General features: G+C 39.5%; 2 protein-coding genes and 1 long non-coding RNA gene across 5 annotated transcripts in view; 2 read left to right on the forward strand and 1 right to left on the reverse strand.

The window, feature by feature from the left end:
• Positions 1–20,067, forward strand: part of LOC6582994 (protein commissureless 2) — a 40,845-nt gene that overhangs the window by 17,545 nt on the left and 3,233 nt on the right. Inside the window, exon 1 of one of the 2 annotated variants that reach the window (XM_002008639.4) lies at positions 6,045–6,855. The exons of the other annotated variant lie outside the window; for it this stretch is intronic. Within the exon in view, the coding sequence (XP_002008675.1) occupies positions 6,267–6,855 (589 nt within the window). The 5' untranslated portion in view covers positions 6,045–6,266. Of the gene's footprint in view, positions 1–6,044; positions 6,856–20,067 lie in introns of those variants that run through there. 2 annotated transcript variants of the gene reach the window in all.
• LOC122757531 lies at positions 3,559–5,981 on the forward strand. 2 transcript variants are annotated; one of them, XR_006357589.1, is made up of 2 exons: positions 3,559–3,595; positions 5,620–5,981. It is a non-coding gene; the product is annotated as an uncharacterized LOC122757531 (long non-coding RNA). The 2 variants fall into 2 exon arrangements; XR_006357588.1 differs by lacking the exon at positions 3,559–3,595 and adding an exon at positions 3,602–5,563.
• Positions 13,421–17,491, reverse strand: LOC6582995 (serendipity locus protein H-1). The gene is made up of 2 exons (XM_002008640.4): positions 15,043–17,491; positions 13,421–14,980 (listed from the first exon to the last, which is right to left on the reverse strand). Exons 1-2 carry the CDS (start codon positions 17,318–17,320, stop codon positions 14,430–14,432), a joined length of 2,829 nt encoding a protein of 942 aa, XP_002008676.2. The 5' UTR covers positions 17,321–17,491; the 3' UTR covers positions 13,421–14,429.

The raw sequence follows: 20,067 nt of genomic DNA on the forward strand, positions 1-20,067 counted from the left end.
ACTTTATTTGTTAGATTTACAAATGTAAAAGAAAAACAATTTGTTATTTGTCAGCTAATTGCTTTAATTGGAACCAGCTGTAACCGAATTGTGCCGATATGTACAGCATTTTTCCGCATTGGTTTAAATATTTAATTCTCGCATTAGAACAGTTCCTTGCACAGATTTACACAATTGTAAAAGTCAAATAATAGCAAACAACAGAATGCAATCAATGCCGAGAGATATGGGCAATAAATATTATATACATATATTTCGAGTGATACTTAACACACATATTTATAATGCTCTGCTCCATTTGCTATACGCCAAATGGCAGTGCGGCATTTAAGTTGTCAGAGATAATAAACGACACTTCAGATAAGCATCCATCGCCATAGAATGCAGCCCACTCATAAATCATGCGAATTTCACACAAAATGCTTTATCAACGCACTTAAGACTAGACACACAAACTGGGTTAGGAGGCCACATCGCGCTAGGCCTTAGTTGTTGAGCTAAGTAAATAAATAGACTAGCTGTAAGTCCCACTTGCATTCATGGGAATCGCAAAGAGAGATACTATTTGTTGATTGTAAATGCTAAGTGTTTATGCCACGTGTATACGATATTCCGTTTTAAATACTATAATTAATCGAGCGACAAGCTGATAACTCAAATCGTGTGTAACTAAGCTGTGTGGAATGCTAATTGATTTGAGCACAGCATATACAAATGTGAACAAAATGAATTGGAATGCTGTAGAACGCGAGGAAACGCTTAGCTTATACTCTGTAAGCATTGTATAAGAGATAAATATAAGTGCTGCAATTGCACTCATACACAATTTCAGTACTATTCGTCTTATACGATTTACCATAATAATGCCATACTACTGTCTTATACTCCAGGCTTTGACCCTATCACACACATAAGTACAGGGTATAGCAAGCGCATCATCATAGATTGTTGCAGCTGAGGATTAATATGACAAATATTTTGTTCAACTCTTTAACATAAAGTTCATATAATTTGCAAAGATGTCAAATGTAAGTGTATTGAATGTGATTACGAGTATTATGCCATTGTGATTGTGATTGTGACTGCTATTGTGATTTTGATTATCGCCATAGCCACGCCTTAAACAATTGCATAAATTGCATCCGTACCACAATTTGCATGCAAAAAGTTCACGCAACTATGCAACGTGCCGCATTACTCGCATTATCAATGTTGCTGCCGCAAATTGCGCAAATAATCAAAGTGGAATTTTTGACTATAAATTTCCAACAAAATAATTAAATGCAAATTTTAATAAAGCCGCGCAGAAGAGGCATGCAATACGTAGAAATACCGATTAAAAACAGAATAATTAATTAAGAATAATTAATTAAGAATAATAAATTAAGAAATTCATAATAATTAAAAATAAAAAATCAAATAAAAGTTATCAAATAATAAGTTTTTTTATCCAAACATATATTAAATATTTTTTAAATATTTAAAAATCTTCCATAAAATAAAAATGTATTCAAAATATTATTAAAATAAACTTAAGGCAAATTGAGACAATGTTTCATATTTTTCTGACCTCCAAATTGATCTTCTCTACATATTTGACTGCTTCGTGTTTTTACAAGGTATTAAAACCAAAAATGTCTTTACGGTCAGTTAAAAGTTCTATTGAATTATGCAAAATTGTCTGTGAAATTTGGCAGTTAATATAAATGAAATATTTTGCATGTACGAAATGAAACAAATGCCAGAACTAACCCGAGAGGCGTTCGAAATGCACTCGGTAAACTAAACAATAGATGCCTCTCAATGGCGCATATGCAATAAATCTACGTATCTCTTCAGTAACATTTATAGAATGTTGTAAGGCACAAATACTGAAGCACCTGTTAAATTCCAATTAAAGTTAAAGAAAATTACGACTATGTAAAAAAAGAACTAAAAATAAAAAGTCGAGCTTCGCGTTTGCTGTTATCGCCACAATTAGCCCTGTTTTGTGATTGTTCTATTTTTGTTTGTATACACCTAAGGGGGATATGCTACTTAACTAACTGATTATGTAACACATAAATAAAAAAAATTAAAAAAATTAAAAAATTAGAAAAACTATATTGTCAATAATATTTAACTAAGATACACATATTGCCAATAATATTGTCTCTTATTCTAGTCTAGATTTGCCTGTGTGTTAATAATTGTTTATATAAATATAAATGTATTATTAACACTATTTAGCAAATGTTATTGTTTTTTTGTTCATCAAAAATAAATAAAATAACAGAAGAAAGAAAAACAAAAACAAAGAAATGAATTGAACTTTAGACTAAATCTGCTCGAATATAATCAAATATAAATAAAGCTGAATCAAAGCAGCTAAAAAAAATTTTTTTTAAATCATATGGTAAATTCATTTCATGTTTTCATATATATATAGATATACATATATTTAGATATATATATTTACCATATAACCAATTGAATGAATTGTTTTATGTAGAATTTGAATTACAGGCGAAAGTTGATTTTAAATCATATTTGCAAAGGTAAATTATATATATGTATACATATAAAACCTAAACAAAATGCATTATTATATGTAGCTCAATTGACATTTTGATGAGAAATTCGCCAAGCAATTTGCAAGCTACTAAACTAACTCGATGTGAAAAACCAGGTTAACAAGCCAGGCCAACAAGCCCTGCGCTGCATCGACGCAAATTTGATTACTAATTCTTGTAGCCTTGATTAAGATTGTTTGTGCATGGGCATACCCTACATCTGGCGAATAAACACTCAAAGCAATCTGGGTGTAAGTGTATTTAAGCTTCGTCAGCTAAGAGATAGGAATGTGTGTGAGTGTGTGTGTTGTTGTTGTTTCTAATTTATTTCCGATAGTGGAAAACATTGACGATCTGCCTGACTCGTAGTCGGTGGGGCCTGCGTTGTTTCAGTTTATTTAATTTTTTATTTTTATTTTTGCGGCGTCTTCACGTCACAGACACACACACACGCACACACACAGGCACACCTACACATGGAGCGAGATACAGATTCAGTCCGTGTCGGCAGCGCGGGCCGCAGTCAGCAGTCAGCTGTGTGCGGGCTCTTTGCTCTAGGCGGTGTTTGTTTGTGTCGCGCTGTCCAGATACAGCGACTCTCGTACTGGGACCGCAATCGTAGTCGCACAGCAACAACAGCGGCAGCAGAGGCAGCGACGTCAACTGCGTCGCTGGCAGCGCAGTCGGCGGCAAGTTAACGTTAACGTTAACTCAAGCACTTGGCAGCTAACTTGGCTGTAATTGCTGCTCCGCTACGTAGCTCTTTTTAATTGTTGTAAACAAGCGCGCGCGTTCGGACTCAGCTTAAAAATAATAAAAACAAAAATTCTAAAGAAAACATTAAAATAAAGCAACGAAATTACAAATCAGCCGCGAGTTGTTTTCCGACACACAAAAACATTTGTTGACAGAGGTCATGAAGTATTCGTGAATTTGTTTTGTTGTGCGCCCATATGAAAAACATTTATGCAAATTAATTAATAGAAACGGCACCAAAAATTTCAAATTAAAAGTCTACAGAATTTGCTCAAAATAAACAAAATGTAAGCAGAGGCGTCAACAAAATCTCTCAATAAATTACTCAATATATATCTGTTTATAAGTGTACATACATAGCTAAATAGATAGATACAGATATACATATATGTATATATAACGAGCCGCATATAGTAATTCCATAGATATTTGCAATCGCTTCCTACTTTTCCATTTCGCGTGTTGCGCTTTTGTCTTTGCTCTGTATTCTATAGATTATTTGTTTTGTTTTCATTTCTTTATTATTTTTATAAATAATGCCATAGAGAATTATTTCTGTGCTTTTACAATGCTGAGAATGCGCTCCTCAATTACATAAAAATCGTCTGATTGAAATGGAATTGTCTATCGAACAAAAGTGCTAAGAATAAAAACTTTTATATGAATCGAGAAATTCATTTTTCATATCTGACAATTGAACGTACAAGAAATACAAATGTCAGGCAAATTTTGATTACAAACCCAATATGAATGACAGTTGTTATCAAGTGAAAGATCAAAGATAGAGTGAACCATAAGTCTAAAGCAAATCAAATATATTTACTTTACTTGTTTAAAAAAAAAAAGTGCTCTAGCTGGCACTTTGAAAAAATGGAGTGAAATTATCGATTTTTATTTATACTAATTGAAAAATGGATCGTGTTATCGATAACAATGGCAATATACAAGTTATGCTTAAAAATTAAGTGAAATTATAGATTTTTATTTATATTAATTGACAAAAAAAATAATTGAAATATATCGATAACAATGGTAAATGCATAGAATAGACAAGAATACATTTAATGTGTGGGATGTGTTATCGATAACAATGATAAATGCATAGAATAGAAAAAAATATATTTTAAATGTCAAGTCTTTAGCTTTTGGATTTACTCTAGCTCAACTCATTTCGTCAGCCTAATCAACAATATGGGGTCTGCCACGCCTCCTTCTGCCTGTCACATACCTTTCAATAAAATCAGTATGCCCTAATTTTCCCTTTTGCAGTGTATAAAAACCTTTTGCTGCCTGCATAAAAAACTGCATTTAATTTATTTAAAAATATATATAAATATATTTATTTATATACCAGGCATTGATGTTGTCAATTTAATTCATTCCCCTCGTTTTGAGTCCATTCTAATACAGTTATAATTTACTCTTTATGCAAGCGTTGAAAACTTGAAATTTTCCACTTGATTTATTCATTAATTGCGCCCTTAACGCCTGCAATTGTATAAAAAAAATTAATATGTATATATATACAAATTAATAAAAGAAAATTACAGTGTAAACAGCGCAGCTGCATATTAAGAACTGAGGCCTACAACACTTATAATTGCAAGTCGCTTAATGAGCGACAACTTGACGACTTTTATGAGCTGCAATCAAGTGTTAAGCTGCATACAATTGAATCTAATTGGATCTGCTTGTGCTCCTCTCCCCTTGATCCAGATAACAATTGACAAGTCAAAAAAAAAAAAAAAAAAAAAAAAAAACGTTGCTCAAATCGTTTAATCAGTAATAAACACACACTTATGCACTTATATCCCTATATATGAATATGAGTATAAATTTATGAATTGCTTTTATTTTTATCGAATTTAGATTTATATCTTTATTAACTGAGCAATTTATATGTGCATGAGCTTTATTTATGGCAACGCATTTAGTCTTATCATATTGGAATTTATACTTTTGATCAAGCTCAGTAAGATTTACTATATAAACAGTTAACTTTGTAAGCTGAAATATAACTGAATACTGCAGCTGAATAGCTGCCATAGCTCACACAACTTCTGAATCGACATTGAATTATTTGCTGACATAAGTCAAGTACGAGTCTTACATAGCACCTACATATCAGATCCTAAGCTGGGCGCAATCTATAATCGAATTGCGCCAGCTTCGGTGATCTTGGCATGTAGCTAACAATTGTTAACTCAAACAGAAGAGCACTTTTTTATGGCATTGCAGGCAGTAGGAAACGGCAGGTAAATGAAACAGAGCAAGGCACGAGCACGGGTAACACTTCCATACACTTTTACAGCCCGAACGAAATCAACTTGGCACCTTAATAAAAGCAGCACCATATGGATAGAGAGATACCGATACCAAGTTCGAGACCGGGCCGCGAATCACAAGTCAGATACATCATTTAGAAACGTTTATTGCTAAGATAAATTCAGCAAGGAGTTTAATAGCCACTATCAATATTTGTACAACAAATAAGCGACGAGCGCGACCGAGCTCAATGCGAGGCGGCGTAAAATGTCGCAGCCATAAGATAGAGACGAAATCGTAGCAGCAACAGCAGCAGCAACAGATGCGTAAGGCGAATTAACACAAACGCGTTAATACAATTAGTTTAAAAGTGAAAAATCTCATATACAATATATATATTTATATATACACATATATATGTATGATTCGATGAGGCGAAAAAAAAAAAACTGTTAACTAAATAATAAAATTAAAAAAAAAAAAAAAAAAAAAAAAACAAAATATATACGCAGCGAGGCTGTCGACAAAAAGCGCCACAACAAATTTGCAACTTTACACTCGTCGTCGGTTTTCAGTCGCGAAATGAAGCCACAGCCTCAGAGCTGAACCACAGAGCGCGTGTGCCAACACATACAAAAAAGAAATATAAAACGAAATATTACAATAAGAGCATCAAGTGAATATAGCTGAAACATGGTCGAGTTACTCAAGGCGCTCAATTTGACGGGCAATCTGCTGGCGGGCCTGGAAGACAACAGCCTGGAGAATGTATCGAATCCAATTGCACTGATCGCTGCCGCAGATCCGAGCATCAATGGGACGGCCTTGAATGTAACCACCACCACAACGACGACCACCACGCTGTCCAATGCCACCGCCAGCAGCAGCGGCGAGAAACTCCAATTGGATGGCTTCGATCTGCCGGGTAACTATTCCATATTGATCAATAAGCTGGAGCAGCTGGCGCTGGGCCTGGACTCGGCGCTGGGCAACTTCACCATCGATCGCCAGGAGGTGGAGATCAACTTGAGTGGTGCCTCGGCCAACGATGTGGCCGACGTGGCCGACGACTTGATCTTCAGCGATGTCCTGCCCGCTGCACGGCCGCCAACGACGCACATTGCGCACGGCTCGCGGATCTACACTGGCGAAGAGGAGGACTTCGCCCATGTGGTGAGCGACATTTGGATTGGAGTCATCCTGACGCTGCTGATTGTGTTTGTGATCTTCTTCATCTGCGCGTGCTTTTTGTATCACAAGTTTCAACAGTGGAAGAATTCATGTGAGTGCACGCCACACGGCGTATACTTGATAAGCCATTAAGACAACATTGTGTATACGAGGTGTGGGACAGAGACAAGACAAGAGACTTTACAGCCAGCTTGGTTTGTGATATGTGTTAATACTTTATAGTAAACTCATTTCAAAATTCATTAATAACAAATAAATTATCTGTGGACTTTAATTATAATTAACGAACAATAAGACTCAGACACATTCAGCCTATGAATGCTTCCACTCAATAATGTGATTCAGGCAAAAAAACAGTGTGGTAAGACAAAAGAGCTTACGCATCGATTTGGATAAGAAATTAAAATCAGAAAGCAAATCTAAAAACATATGGACACTTGCTATGCCTTTAACGCCCATGATATTGATTTTTGTGGTCCGACTGTCTCTCTCTCTCTCTCTCTCTCTCTGAGGGAATGACGGCCATTTAGAGGCAGACAAATTTTAGCACCAAGTATTTGCATAGCATGCTGACTGCTAGAACTCTCTTGAAATAATTCCGTAGAATATGGAAATAAACAAATAACTTATTTATCTTGCCAATTGGCAAATAACTGTGGGCCTCAAAGCATAGGCCGAAGCAGAAACATAAGTTCTGTTCGGTTCTGTTCCGTTGTTGGGCTGTCGGGCGAATGCTGCTATCATAATTTGTGTCTGGCTTTGTTCAATTATAAATTATAAGGCAATTAGCTAATAAATTCTAAACTGCAAATGATTAGGCTCTTACGCACACAGACACGCAGACACAGACAGAGAAATGCATTTAGATCTTATCTCTGTGGGGCGTTGGCTCTGCCTTTTGCTTGACAGCCGAAAACAAACATAACATTTTCAGTTAATTAAAGCTGCAGTCAAGTGGCCCATCGGCTGGGCCAAGACCTGGGCCAGCTACGTACTATGCAATCAAGTGCTCTGTTTGCTCAGTTCGAGGCTCGATTACACTGCAAATGTGTGTTAATGAATTCAAATTGTTTTCTACTGCTGCTGCTATTGCTACTGCTGCTGCTGCATAGTGAACAAAAGAATCGTCATCTCGATTGCTTGTTAATGGCCAAATACCGAGTCACTGGGCCACTTTCGTTTTGATTAGCCCAGCAATTCAGCTTAGGTGCATCGATTGACACTGGCGAGGCGGCCATCAAATGCAGGCAGCAGCCGAAGGCAGCTCAAGTGCCTCACAAGGGGAAGGGGCTGCAGGCGAGTCAAGTGGCTTGTGGTGAATGAACGATATCCATTTCAATGGGCCAGATAACGAACTGGGCAATAAGATAGTAATCAAGTCCCATGCCACTGCTCTATTCATATTTGTTTGCCAACAAAAGATTTCCAGCAAGAACAATGCGTTCTACAAATAGACAGAGCTTTGCTGCTCTCGTTTCCTCGACTCGCCTCTCTGTTTAAGATTCTTGAAACCATATGGAACTCAGACTTACGCCATTATTATGCAAATATTTAAAAAATTATTTCGCCAATTAATGCAGGTCCAGAATATTGTAAATAAATATGCAAGAAAAAGGAAAAACTCAGTCGAATCTCAATTACACTGTAAAGCTAATAAAAAAAAGTAATTAGCGCAGCGAAAGAGTGTGTCAACATATTTTATATTTTGAGCACATGTGCACACACTTAACAAACAATGCGACGTCACTCATACGCAACGTTGTACGCATTGTCGGCGCTGTTACGGTGCGTATGAGTGACGTTTTTTCTGGCAGTTCACGGCTGTTTAATTTAGCTTTAATGAGCTTGTTTATCTTTGTTTGGGCTGTTGTTGCTGCTGCTGTCGCTGCTGTTGTTGGAGTTGCCTGTGCTGTCACATTTTGGAGGCGCTGCGTGATTATTATCATAACTGTTTTTGGAAACAACTTTATCGTTGTTTTTTTTTTTTATAGTTTTATTTAATATTTTAGAGGAAAAACTTTTGCTGAAAGCTGTGAAAATAGATATGAAATGTGAAAAAAGTTCAGAAAAATTTAATTTTATATTTAATTTTTAATGGCGATTTAAATAAAAATATATATTTTTATTTATCAAAAATATGTAGAAAATGCGAAATCATTAATTCAAAAATTTAGCTCGCTCTTACATATTTCATATGAAAAAAATATACATATTTAATTCTTATTTTTTCCCCCAATTTCATTCATATTACCATTCTATGTAGAACATTTTTCCAAGTGTACTCTGAAGGTGTTTATTTCGAGCATTCTTTATGATACTTTTGGAGAATTAAAATCCTCAAAAAAAGTCGTTAAACTTTTCCATGCGTCGCCCATCCACACACCGCCCGCACTTCAATACAATGTCTGAGTGGCTGGCAAATAAAGCTGCGAAATGTTAATTAAATTAGGCATTGATTAAATTTGCAAGTAATTAATAAAGCGTAAATTGTAATGGCAATGCAGCCGCAGCAGCAGCAGCAGCAGTAGCAGCGCATCATCATCATTATCAACATCATTATGGCGTTGTCAGTTGGGAATTAAATGTGACTTTCACTTGCCCAAACCCCGCTTTAGCCTTAAGCAGCTTTGACGTCAATACATTTCCCACTTGGCTATGAAATGTTTTTCACAGCGTGCAACAAATTTAAGCCGCTTATTCATAAGTAGATAAATTGTATATGTATGCGTGTATATGTATACAGAATTATATTATACGCATGCTAATATTATTTGTTATTTTCGATTTATTGAATCGCACGCAAATTTCGCAAAAATATGCTAAATGAATAAAAACCCCAGACCCCAAAAAGCCAGCGAAAACCAACAGAAAGGCAAAGCGAATTAGCAACAGTAACTAAAATCAAGTTTGTTATTGTATTGCCAATGCTAATACCCGTAACAGGCCAATAACTAAACAGAGAGTAGCCCACAAAGCAGCCAAAGCCGTTGGGGGCAGCGGGCGGAGTTGGGCTAACCAAAGTCGACATGATGCTTCAGTTTATAAGCCACAAAACGTGTTGGATTTGTTTCAATGGCGCTAATTGCTTAATTGAAACTGTTTTTGCATTGCATTTACTGTTAGCTTACTTTCCGCCCGCCCCGGCCCCGACTCCGTTACTGCCCCCGTCACTGCCTTCCGCTGCCCTTCCGTTCTTCCGCACTTCGCGGCCGACGCGCCTGTTGTGCCGTTCATAGCAAAATGTCAATTAGTATTTGCCTGCTAAAAGCCAAAAAATCGACAATAGCCCAAATTAGCTGTTCGCTTGACACATACACACACACATATACATTCACACTCACACACCCTGCCGCGCCACTCCTCAATATTCCAACATGTGTCACGCTGTCGTATACGTAATATACACTTTGATTAGCATTGTGCATACGCCACGCCACGCTCGGCATTCGATATTGGAAATGCATTGCGAAAAATTGTTCCATTTTAATTACAAATTTGTAAATATATGTATGTATGTATGTATATAGCCGATTCGCAGCACATCATCATCATAATTGGCCGAAGGGCAGCTGCATGCAGTTGCTGCTGCAGCATATTTCAATAATTGAAGCACGCTATATTTTTAATTAGTTAAATGCGCGTTTAATTAGCTTTATAAATTATGCACATGCAGCGGTTAGTTGAAAACCCTGCACAAGTTTTTTTATCTCTTTTTTTTTTTGTAATATTATTTACTGGCCTCTGCAGTTGTATCTCTTTTTTTCGATGCTCGCTGACTTTGGAGTTTATTTTTTGTATAATTTATGAATATTTGCTTAACGGACAGCAATGCTGGAATGATGGTCTTTCAGTTATGATTTATTTATACATTTTTGGCATTTTTTTACCACACTCCGTTTGTTTGTCTGTTTATTTGTTTGTCTTTTCGCTGTCGACGGAAATGAACTGTGATTTTTATTTATTAATCGGCGCATGATTTATGTATAAATAATTGTAATGCATTTTTTAATACGCGGATGAGCTGTCAGCAACGGTATTAAATTACGTGCGGCACGCCAGCTAGAAAGAGCGAAAGCAAGTCAGAGAGAATATACTCAAAGTGGCTGAACTGCAGAGAATAAATTAAATCATCAAATATGCTCAAATTTAAATGAAATAATTTGATATGCAAATTGCCAAATTTAATTATCAATGCGAAAATTCTAAAATTCAGCATTTTACATATTTGACTTCATTATTTATTAAACATCAATCATACGCACCGTTACAATTCAAATATCTAAAAAGCGCGCTCAGCATAGTATTGGAAAACGTCAAACAGCCGACAAGCGCTTACACAGCTGCCCAAGCGGTTCAACAAGCGGAGCGAGAACGCGAGCGAGAGAGAGAGAGAGAGAGCGCGCACACAAAGCCAAGCCAAGCAAAGCAAAACAAAACAAAACAAAATGCGACGCGCAATTAACACTCACACTCACACACGCGCACGCACACAGAACTAATAACAGACGCTGCCAGACAATAACAACAGCAACTACAACAACTAGAAGAAGAGCAGTGAGCAAACATGTTCCACAGTTTGACGGCAGCGCATGTTAACGACCGCGCAAAGAATGCAGCAGGCAGCAGGCAGCGAGCAGCGAGCAGCGAGCAACAAACGGCGACCAGAACATCGTGCAGAGCGGCGCAGAAGAGCGACGCAACTTGGCAAGCGGACAGACTAAAGACAGGAGAGCGCAAAGAAAAACAAAAAAATAACACACGCACACAAGAGAGGCACAACAAAGAGATTAAGAGAGAGCGGCAGTGAGAGCGAGAGCGCGAGAGAGCACAGAAGAACTGGCTGGTAAATTGTATTGGCGACAAAAGCCAAGCGGCGCTGCTGCTGCCGTCGCTGCGTGTGGCTTTTATGGCTAGTTTTAAAATTAACCACAGCTGCAAAAAGAAGAAAGAACAACAGCAAAAGCGTAAAAATCAAAAGAAGAGACAGACAAAGTCGCAGACTGAAACGAAATTCAATTAAAAGGCAACAGCACATAAAAGTGTGAAAATGCTGACACAGCCAAAAAGGGCTGCGACTCTGGCTGTGGCTGCGGCTGTGGCTGAGGTTGCGGCCGAGACTGTGGCTTTCGGCAGCGATCAGCACAGACACACTCGCACACACACACACACACTAGTGCATGCTTGGAAAGCAGCGCCGCTGTTGGCGTTGCCTTTGTTGACTGTACAACGGGGCGTATACTCGTTTTTTCGGCTTGCCTGCTTTCTACAGCCGTCAGCCAAATAATGTGTATACGTTTGTGGATTTTTTTAATCATATTTGTTGGTATTGTTGTTGTGCGCTTTTTTACGCTTTCTACACCAGCAGCAACAGCAACAACACCAACAACAACAGTAACAACAATGACAACAACGATAGCAAAGCTCGCCACACTTAATTTGCATATTTTTGCACAACAAAAATCGTTGAATCTGTCCAAGTGTGCGTGTGTGTGTGTGTTTGCTTGCGTTCTCTTGTCTGCATGTTAGCTGTCACGTTGACTATCTTTTTGGCTATTGTGCGACACACACACTAACACAACCACTTACACACACACTGAGACACGCGGTGCACTGGCACCACGTCGTATGCGTAATATTGCATTGAAAGCGCATGCAGTAACCAAATTTTTTGTTGTTCCATTTTTTATTCTAGCTTTTTCTGCTTAGCAACGTTTTTTTTTTTTTCTTTCTTTTTGTATTTATTTTATTCTAGTTTTTCGCTGATTCTTTATACAACAGAGAGAAAAAAAGTAGATTTCATGCTTTTGTTTGTCGCTCGCTTTTGTTTACAAACGATATGCTGCTTCGCAAGAGTGTCAAAAAATACACACACAAATGCATATATATTTATATAAGTAAAATAAATTGTCATAGCGACGCGCTACTGATGATAAGAGCTGAATAATAAAGAAAACATTTCGCCATTATAAACAACACAATAAATATACAATACGCTCGATTTAAATGAAAGTAAGCTATGCTCAAATATTTTCATGGCAATGGGCAACAATGGAAATGGCATAGCTATTGATTTTTAGTTTCAGCTCAATTTATTGAATATGTTGAGCATAAATCAGAAAATGCCTTCTAAGCCTCTTTCAAATATGTCGAATATTTTACAGCTGAACAGAGCTGATTCCACACCGAACTAGATCATTTCGTTCTCTCGCTCTATCTCTCTCTTTCTCTCGGTGTTGCCACCCCTTTTAACCACATGCACCCCATTTGTGAATTGACAAACTATCTTGAGTTTTGCTCTCTAACATTTGCTCTCGCAATAAATATTTGGTACGTGTGCACACCCACCCCCTTTGCCGATCCCAATAGACGCCCTATAAAGTTGACAAAGGGGCTGATAGCAACAGCAGCTGCTGCGGCTGCTGCTTGGCCATAAACATGAAACTGAAGGCCGTCGAAAGCACGCTAAAGGTACAAGAGACTAGATGCACACACACACACACACACCCCAAATGACATTGAGGTAATTGCACCAGGGGTTGCTTGGGTTGGTTGATTGGCTGCAGTAGTAAGCAACAATTGCATATATGGAAATCATAATAAATGTATTTTCATTGGATATATTGGCTTATATATTATTTATATAAATGCTCGTTGTCTTAAATTACAAAAAATGCTTTATTCCGCAAAAATCGCAGAATTCATGCGTGCGCTTGTCTTTTCGCTTAGCTTAAGATTCGAGAGAAATATGATGATGAGAGCGAATCTCTTAAAAATGAGTTGCTTAAACCAAACTATGAAATAAATATATAATTATATGTGTAAAATAAGCTGCATTTGCGTGAGTTGGGTATGCATTAAGTGTTTCTGGTTGCATATATAGAAATATGTATGTATGTATAACTAGATTCAATTTGGAATTTGATTGTGTGTTATGTTAATGAATTTACACATAACATAAATTGCATAATTCATGACTGGCAATTTACTCGCTTCAATGATAATTCATTAAATTACATATTATTTGCATATATCAAATCAGATTCGGATGACAAAAATGAAAAACAACTCTGTATATTGACTGCGGTTGTTGTTTTTGTATACAATTATTATATAAACTCATTCAAGTCGAAATGTCATGGATCTATGCCAAATAGTACCTTTAGCAATCCACAACAATTCAAGTTCAATGGAATTTCATTTGTTCTGTGCTTCGCTTTAACAATTCATATGGTACCTTAAAATTATTTACAATGTATATAGTTTGACTGTTTGTCCATATCAAAAATATGCTGTATATATAAATATATAAACTGTTTGCAGTCTCTTAATTTTTTTTTTTTTTTTTTTTAGTTTTCTTCTTTTTATGTTTTTTTTTTCATACAATTAATGCTTTTAAAACGTAGTCTTTTCTGTTCGTAAATGTTAATTAAATGCAAAAAATTAGATTATCTTTAGATGGTTTTGCTCTTCAAAATGTTTGCTTCATTCATTATGGTAATAAGTCTGTATACATAGAGAATACTTAATCCCTGCAAAATGGAAAATCTTATAAAGAGAGTGAAATCGTCTCCAGGTCTGCGAGGTTTGCGCTAAGCTACAGAATTTCAAGTACAGTTGCATCTTAACCTAATGAGTAAGAGTTGTGGATTGGAGTCTGATAAGTCTTTAGAGTTCCGCCTGCTGCCCAACTACCGTAAAGTAGCTTGTAATCTTGCGATTAGTCTTTGTCTTGCCAGTGCTGGCCACGGCGTCCGGTGCTGAGCCACTGGACAGTGCATTTTCCTTCTCCGGCGTTGTCTCCTCATCGTCATCCCCCTTGGCCGGCTCCACTTGCATTGAAACGGTGACCGAGACCTGTGCACAGCCACCACCGGTGCCGGTGCCTGCGCCCGCATCAGCTGCCAGCTCGGGTAAATTGTGTTTGCTCTCCGGCACCGGGGTGGCAGGTGTCTCCTCGGCAATGTCGTTCAGCGTGCTGAGGCTACGCTTGAGCTCATCCAGCAACTTTTCTTGTGCGGCAATCTTCTCCTGCAGCTTCTCGCGACGCGGACGACGCGTAGCTGGCTTCGACTTGTTACTGTCTGGAGACTCCTGTTGCGCTTGGTTACTCGATTCGTTTGCCGTTTGTCCGCCGTGCTCGCGCTGCTGATGACGCTGCAAATTGACGCGCGAGGAATAGCCACGCTGGCATGTGCTGCAGGTAAAGGGTTTTTCGCCTAAAAGAAAGTTTGGATAGTTAGATGAAGGCAATCATGCCAGATGCTACCTGATCACTCACCTGTGTGCCGGCGCATGTGGACGCGCATGTCGATTTTGCGCGAGAAACGCTTGTCGCACATCTCGCACTGGATGGGCTTGTCGCCCAGATGCGTGCGCCGATGCACAATGAGATTCTGGCGTGCGCGGAACGCCTTGCCGCACAGGTCACAGCTGTAGGGCTTCTCGCCGGTGTGGACACGCACGTGAATGGCCAAATCGGAGCTGCGCACAAAGCCTTTGCCGCACAGCTCGCACTTGTAGCGCCGATCGTTCTTGTGGTGGCGCATGTGCAGCGCCATGTCCTGCTTGGTGGCCAGCGGGAGGCCGCATAGCTCGCACTTGAACGCCTTCTCGGTGCGATGCCGCAACTGATGCTCGGCCAGGCGCATCTTAAGACGGAACGCGCGTCCACACTGGCCACAGACATGCGGCTTCTCGCCAGTGTGCAGACGCAGGTGATCCTGCAGCCGCGAGAAGCGCTGAAAGGTCTTGCTGCAAAAGTTGCAGGTGTGGATGGTGCCATTGCGCTGTAATTCCTCGGATGATTCGCGCTTAATGGAGACCGCTGCATTGCTCTCATCTGTGGAACTATTGTGCGGCGTCAAGCTCTCGACATCGGAATCAGTATCTTTGTCTTCCTCAAAGTCGTCGTCGTCCTCATCCTTCACATCGACCACGTAGTCCACATAGCTGCGAGACTTACGGGCACGTCTCGGGTGCAATTCCTCTTTAATCTCTGGCTGTAGCTCCTTATCATCCTTTTCAAGCTCTTTTGCGATCTTGGCTGGCTGCTCCTTGGGCTGCTTTTCCTCCTTTTCATCCCTCGCCTTTTCCACCTTCTGCTTCTGCTGCTCCTTGCTTTGCTTTTGCTCTGCTTCTTTCTTCTCTTGCGGCACCTGCGCTTTTTCGCTCTCTTTCGGCATCTGCTCTTCCTCGACCTGTGCTGTCTTTTGCGCCTTGCGTCCTCGTTTACGGCTGTCATTGCTGACTGTGGCCTGACTATTTTCTTGCTGTTCTTTCTCCTGCTTTGGTTTCTCCTCTTTCTTGCGCTTACGGGCAGGAGCCCGCTTGGCCACCGGCAGTTTGATGATCATTTTCTTGATCTTACGCTCGGCTGAAATTTCCGCCACCATAGCGCTTATCATAGCGAGATCATCTTTATCAGCCGTCTCATTCTCTGGCGGCGGTGTCTCTGGCAGCTCCAAGGCTTGCACCTGCACCTGCAGCTGCACCTGCGGCAGCGCCTGCGCCAGAGCTGCAACGGACTCACTTGGAATACTGACCATGGGTTCGCTGGGCTCCTCTTTGGGCACCAAAAGCTTGAAGATCCCATGGCTCTCGCTGAGATGCAAATGCAGCTGTTTGCTCTGCTCAAATATCGAATCACAAACATTGCAGAGCAACTGCTGTTTGAGTCCATCTTGAAGGTCCACCAACAGCAACTGCGCGCAGTTCTTTAAATCGCTCAATCGGACTCCATCGCTCAGTTCCAGTGGCGGTTCCAGCTTCACTTGCTCATCCACGGGCGCTTTGCTTTTGAAACGTTTGTTCTCCCTCTCCATCAGCTGCTGCGGCTGGTGCTCTTTGTGCCAGTGCTGAGAGAGCGCCAATGCATCCCCATAGAGCAGAGAGCAATTGGCGCAGCTGTAAATGAAACGATGCGTCTTCTCATCGGCGTGTATTTTGGCAGCCACAACGGGCAATGGAGCGGGGACGGGGACGGGAACGGGGGCGGAGACAAAGGCCGGCATATTAACTGCGACGCCTGCGCTAATGCTGGCGCTGGGGCTATTTGAGCTTTTGCGTTTGTTTTTGTTTTTCTGGTTTTTGTTGTTGTTTTTATTTGTGCTACCCGGTGGACGCCCACGCGGCTTGCGTGAAGCAGCTAGCGACTGCGACGACTCGGGCTGCGTCTCTGACTGCTGCTTCTGTTTCTGTTGTTGTTGCTGCTGCTGCGCTGCATCTGTCATTTTACCGTTACTGACCTGCGACTTTGCTGCTGCGGCCGCTGCCTTCATATCATCCAAGCGTATACGCTGCGCTTCCAGCTCGGCCTCGTCCTCACTATCAATTTGCAGCACAACATCATCGGCATCATCCAACAATATGTCCTCCTCTTCAATATCCAAATCCGACTCAGAGTCCTCGTCTGATTCGTCCGTGTCGTCTGTTGCGCAGCGCAGCGACGCAGCTGCGACGGCCGCTAAACCATTATGCTGTGTCTTTTTTGTTGTCGCTGCTGCGGCACTGCCCAGCTTGAGCGTGTTCGGCATCGGCACATTTGTCATTTTGAGCATGTCAGAAAACAGCAAATGAATAGTTTGCGTTTTATATTAATTAATTACACCTTTTTTTATGTTTAAATTATTATAATTATTGTTACTTTGAGAGCACAGCAACGCGCACCACTGAGGCCACTACAACAAAACTAAATCCACTGACGCCGCTGGCAGACTTTTTTTAACGCTCTTGCGCGCTCTCTCTCTCTCTCTCTCTTTTGTCGCTCTCACTCACTGCGTCTCTTTTGTTCTTTGAGTAGCATTGCCAGATGGTGGTTGAGTGAACTTGGTTCACTTATTCGTGTTGCCAGACAATAACAAAGCAGATCATTATTGCCACCCTGTTAAGATCTTTGTTATTCTAAACGATGTGGCAAGGCTAAAACGGTTTCTGCAATGTTATTCACATTAACATGCTAATTTATTTGTTATTTAGCATATGAATATGTACAGAGAGCGAAAACAAAAGATCAATCGATATACATAGTTTCTTATATTATCGATAATGATAATATAACGTATATTTGAAAGCAATGCAGCTGCTGCTGAGCCCTGCTAATGTCGTTTTGATAGATATTTGACTTTTACCAACCCATATTTGGCAGTAAAGCCAAAACGTTTTGACTATGCGGCTCACGCGCCCAATTGGCACGTTTTAAGTGTGGCCTCCAGTGCATCTTTCGGTGTTATTTTTCTTCGTTTTATGCGGTTTTTCTTCAACATGGTCTTTTTGTGCTATTTCGTGGTGAGCGCACAGACACACACATAAATGGTAGAGCACAGGCCTATTGTGTATGTTTTCTTCTCTCTTTTTTTATCATGCCCGAAGTGTGTGTACATTGTTTGGGCGCATTTTGTTACGCCGGGCAACATGTGCAAAAGTCAATTTGAAAATTGCGGCACAGCCAGCCGCAGCAATGTCGAGTTCCGCCTCCAACCCGCCCCACTACTAAACATGCTGCTGCTGCTGCTGCTGCTACTACTCTTACTGGTGCTCGTAGTACCAACTGGTACTTTGCGGTCCACTTTTCATTGACGCCGCCGACGCACATAAACAACGTGCTACGACGACTCCGGCCGGAACCCCACTAAAAACCCTGGCCCGGGCCCGACCCCGTACCATTGACAAGTTGTTTATATTGTTTTTAATAACATTTAACGCTGTGGCAACATGTGCGTGGTGCACTGCATAAATTACTCCAAATGCCTATGTGGCATTATAAGTCAAATGCTTTCAACTTAAATTAAAAATAAACAACAACGTCAAATCACTTCCATTATATATATATAAATTCCATATATATATATATATAAATTCCATATATATATATATATAAATTCCATATATATATATATATAAATTCCATATATATATATATAAATTAAATTCTTTATATTAAGTTAAAATTAGTTGAATGTCCTGAACCATCTGTCATGACCTTTAAAATATACTTATACAGTTAAATTGTTGCAGTTTGAGATGCACTTTAATCGATTTTAATAGAGAAGCGTTAAATTTAAATGACTATTTACATTTTTTATGGGTTCTGTGTATTCAGTAAATTTAAAGAAAGAAACCTGATTTCATACATAATTATATAATACAATGGGAATACCTGTACCTAAATAACTTAATTTATAATTAATTGGCACAGACATCTGTTCTTTTTTTCGTGCAATCTAAACAAAATATATCTAATATAAAGCTATAATTAATTAACTTATAAAGCAAGCAGCTTCATCAACGTTATTAGCTTTTCAGTTTACCTGACCCAAGCAAGAAGATAATCAGATGTGAAAACACTGTCGTCTAATATCTTGGCCATTGTTATCATAAAGTTAAATTAAGTTTTTGGGGTTTCGTGTTCGTGATTCGCTCATTTTTCTAAGCGACTATAAACGCATTGTGTGCGCGGCGTCTTTGCGCCGGTGAAGTGAAATAAAGGCACGGGAAATGAAATATTTGCGAACAAATAGACACACTTATTACATTTTCGTCCTGGACGCCACAGATGCTGATGCCGATGCTGGGCTCCTCCTTCCCCTCCGTTGTTAATGTTGTTGTTGAATGCTTTTGGCGCGTGTTCGCTGCTCTGGCAATGTCTTCTTCATGTTGTCTGTTTTGTCCCTTTTTATTGTTGTTGTGCCTCTAACTGACATGCCGCAATTTTTCTTCATTTTTTGTTTTCGCCTGTGCACGGTGAAGTCGGCGGCTGGCGCCCCCACCAAAAGATCTCGGAGATGGATGGGTTACTTTCCTAATAATTTAGCAGTTAGTTTTAATGCGCTACGTAAAACTATAAGGAGTTTGACTAAACTAAAATAGTAGAGGATTGCTTGGGTTACTTAAAAGTTGATATATCTATTACTAAAATAACTCAGTGATTAAATATATTATTTCATACAGTTCTAGCCTGAAATTCTTTTTGTAGCTCATCTAGGAGTCTTTAAGATCGAACTACACACAGCATTCTTGTCCTGTTCTCATGTTCTGTTCAGCCATGCTAACATGTTCATAATCATTTTTCTTGTTTCCACAACGCCGCAGCCAAAGAAAAACATGCAATTTGCTCAGAAGTAGACTCGAAAAACATGTTGAGAGTGGACCGAAAACAAAAAATATTTGCATGTACCTGGGAACAAGTTTAATTAGTTAAGCGAAATCCTCTTACCGTTAGGCCAGACGCATAAACCTTTGGGCGTCTCAAGTGCTTGACGAGAATCAGACTCCACTGGGAGGTATTGGTTGCAGTTAACGCCTACCG

Source organism: Drosophila mojavensis, unplaced genomic scaffold, assembly GCF_018153725.1.
Source record: "Drosophila mojavensis isolate 15081-1352.22 unplaced genomic scaffold, ASM1815372v1 contig_74, whole genome shotgun sequence".
Classification (NCBI taxonomy): Eukaryota; Metazoa; Arthropoda; class Insecta; order Diptera; family Drosophilidae; genus Drosophila; species Drosophila mojavensis.